The sequence below is a fragment of the Gavialis gangeticus genome, unplaced genomic scaffold (genome assembly GCF_001723915.1).
Source record: "Gavialis gangeticus isolate Ggan-Ray unplaced genomic scaffold, GavGan_comp1, whole genome shotgun sequence".
NCBI lineage: Eukaryota > Metazoa > Chordata > Crocodylia > Gavialidae > Gavialis > Gavialis gangeticus.
In genome coordinates this window covers 64,876,623-64,880,089 of record NW_017729030.1, presented here as the reverse complement: position 1 = coordinate 64,880,089, position 3,467 = coordinate 64,876,623, and the positions used below count along the sequence as shown (strand labels likewise).

The 3,467-nt window shown below is 50.7% G+C and overlaps 1 protein-coding gene across 1 annotated transcript in view; it reads right to left on the bottom strand.

Annotated features, from left to right (window-relative positions):
• ARL9 (ADP ribosylation factor like GTPase 9) overlaps positions 1–3,466 on the bottom strand; it is a gene marked incomplete at its 5' end in the record, with an annotated part of 15,591 nt that extends 12,125 nt beyond the window's left edge. The window contains one exon of the mRNA XM_019521851.1: positions 3,356–3,466. Coding sequence (XP_019377396.1) covers positions 3,356–3,466 — 111 coding nt within the window. The remainder of the gene's footprint in view (positions 1–3,355) is intronic.
• Between the last annotated feature and the right edge of the window lies 1 nt (position 3,467).

Here is a 3,467-nt window from a genome sequence, read left to right as displayed (position 1 = left end):
CTGTGAGACACAGGATACTAGGCAAGATGCACCTATGGTTTGATCCAGTAAATGGCAGTTTTGATGTTGTTATGCTCATGTCACCTGCTAGTACAAAATGGAGCAGAAAAAGGCTGCTAAAGGAAAGAGTCCACCTTCTAAAGCAAATGTAAGAATTGTGGTGCCCGAAGTTAAGATGTCCTTGTCCAATAAGCCTCAGGCTCCCCCCTCCCTGGGGCAGGGGGCTGGACTCAATGATCCTCCAGGGTACCTTCCAACCCAAAAGTCTATGAAATCTATGAAATCACATCATGCCAGGGCAGAGACTACCACAACTGAGCACGAGGCTTCTCTGTTTAGGTCAGTCCATCTTAGGCCACTCAAGGCCCCCTTTCATCACCAGCTTTCCCTTGTTTTTCCTGCTTTTGCCACAGGGACTGTTTGCCTCTGGGCCCCATTTCATCTTAATTGTTGCTTTTCATTTCTGCATGACCTGCTGTTGTGGTTCAGTGGTAGAACCATTGTCTGCCACATGGAAGACCTGGGTTTGTTTCCCAGATGTGTACGTAACTACAGCCATCGAGGCACCAAAAGTCCAGGCTCAGTCTGGCCTTTGGATTCTGTCTCAATGGTCTAAGGGGGAAATGGAAGGTCTGGGCAGCCTCCACTCCCCCATACTCCTGCCTAGGTGGGTGCATCAACAGTCTAGGTGACCTCTGATGCATACACCATGACCCAAAAGGATTGATGGTTGCCTCTTACTACTTCTGCATGACACCCAGGCCCACAGTGATGGACACCCCATGAACAAACTCAGCACATACATGGTACATAGTATACATCTGGCTGTGTTTCCATGACTACAGTTCATGGGCCAGTTTCATTACACAAGTGGAAGCCTTCAGCAATGCCAACAACTGCCAGAAGGTCCCACACTATAAACTGTACTGAATTACTCTGGCTCAACAGGGAACAGATCTATTCCAGCATGGCTGAGCTACATCATATATCCCCAACCAGTGAAGCTAAAATGATAGGTCACAAACCCGTTTAAATGGAACAGGTGTTTTGTCTGCTTGTATTATGTTCAAGTTCCTTAGTCACGCGCTCAGGGAAATACAGAGGTATGTCATAAACTCAGGAGCAATTTGTGTGGGGGGGGAGGGGGAGTAGATGAGAGAGAGAGAGAAAAAAAAAGAGTATTTATTTAAGTGCCTGATATAAAGTGACTAACACCCATGGAAAACCAAGTCCAGAAATAATATAATAATATATACTTGGACAGTTGCTAGCGGTGTCCCTAATCTGCCCTGTCTCTGACCTTAGGCATAACTTGGAGAGACATTGTTTAGGCATGAATCCTCAAACCAATCCCAAAGCCTTCTGCAAGCCTGGGTCTCCACTGGAAGAGACTGTCATTTCTTTCAATGGGCACAGCTTTTGTGACATGGAGTTTGACCCACACACCAGCCTGCCAAACCTAGCTGAGGAGATCAGATGGTAAAAGCAGAGTGCACTAGGCTCTGACCTTTGTGGAAGCCTTAGGATAAATGGGAAGGCAGGAAAATCTACATTAAAAGTTCAGGTATTGCCCCCTGTGGAAGGCTCTATAGACTGCTGGTAGGATTATGAAACTATAATACAATGACAAAGAACAGAACCCAGTGATTTCTCTGTGTTGGTCATGCTCAACACTACAATTAAAATTGCAGGGGTTGTTTTACTCAAGGGCTGTTAGCATGAGATCCTTTCAATTTAATGCTAACGGATCAGATAGCAGCACTACAGCCCAAAGAACCCCCGATGATAACACCGACTATCGCTGCAATCAGGCGGGCTCTGAAACTTTCTTGTGCGGGTCCTGACACCCACAAAGACTCCTAGTCTGATTCAGAGGCCCACAAAGGTAACAGGAGCCCTTCCAGCGTGGTCATACAGGTCTGTGCTTGCAGACAAGGTGTCTGTTGATTGTTTTCTACAGCCTAGAATTTGAGGAAGGAAGGAAGAAACCGCCCAGCACATTTTTACATAAGGTGCAGTTAACTTCTGGAATCCATAGCCACAGGGGGCGGTGGAGGCAGATAGCATGACCAGGTTCAGAAAGGGAAGGGCTAAATTCATGGTGACAGATCTATTCCTGGCTATTGAACACAGGGGTTGGAAGTGTTTCCACAGGCATCTCTAAACCAATAATGATGAATGCCAGGAAAGGTATTGACTAGGGGAGTGGTTCTCAAACTTTTTTGGACCCAGACCCATTTGTAAATATTGATGGCCAGTCTTGACCCAGTGCCCTTCACTCCCAACCCACTGCCCCCAGGCACCAGCACCCCAGTGTGTGGGGTAGGGGGTGGGGGTGGGGTACAGGGGAGGCCCCAAGCAGCCCCTCTCAGGCTGGAGCTCTGCCAGCCTGCAAAGGAAAATCCACGGTTTCCCACATTTTTTCTCCTTTAAAGGAGAATCCATTTAGAAAGTTTGTTTGCAACCCTTTCATATATTCTTGCAACCCACTTGTGGGTCATGACCCATGGGTTGAGAAATGCTGGACTAGGAGATAGAGGAGAGATCCGGTTCAGTGCTCTCCCCCTATAGCATCCTTTCCTGCCAGTGTCATAGACAGCATCCTGGCCTAGAAGGACCCTCAGCCTCACCCAGTCTGGCACTAATTATGCTCTTAAGTTTGTAAAAAAGAAAAGGAAGCCCCACAAATGCACAGTGCACAGTGTCAGGATTTTACAGCGCAGCTGGGGAGTTAGAAAGCTCAGCTTCATGTGCTGCCAGCGGAGCTGCACCTCTGATGGCTAGCGCTGAGCCTGGCCGGGTACCTGTCCTGCCAAAAAAGCCTTTAGAAGAGGCACTGTAATCCCACCACCCTCTTCAGAGCCTGCTGCAGGTTAGGGAGCCTCCATCCTTAAGACCAGAGGAGACAAAGCCTTGGCTGAGATGACACTTCCTCAGCTGAAAGAAGGGCATTTGTACCCGGAAGCTTTGCAAAGAAGAATGTTTCCAACTATTTTAGTTGGGCTAATCGGATTTACCCAAAGAACCTCATTTGGCTGGGATGAGATGGGCGAGGACGTCGCTGCTTTGAGCAGGGGGCGGCACTAGGTGCCTCCCAGCCTGAATTCCCCAGGACTGTGCGCTCCCCCTCCCAGGGGAAGGAGGGGGTGGGCCAACCCTTCCCCTTTGGCGGCTGGAGGGAGGGGGAAGCAGCCGCACAAGGGTCACTGACCCCGGGGGCGATCCTTAGAGGACTAAGGGGGCTTCAAGGGAGGCTGGAAGGAGGACTGGGGGGAGGAAGCGCTGAGGCTGACTGGAAGCGGGGGCTGCGGCAGGGGAGCGGAGGGGAGGACCCGCGCTCGGGGCCGGGCAGTACCTGGGGCCGGGGAGCAGCGCCCACCCCGGCGCCTGCCTGCGCCTGCTCCCGCTGCTGCTCGTGCTCGTGCCGCCGGGCGGAGAAGTAGGTCCAGGCGGCGTAGGCCAGGCCG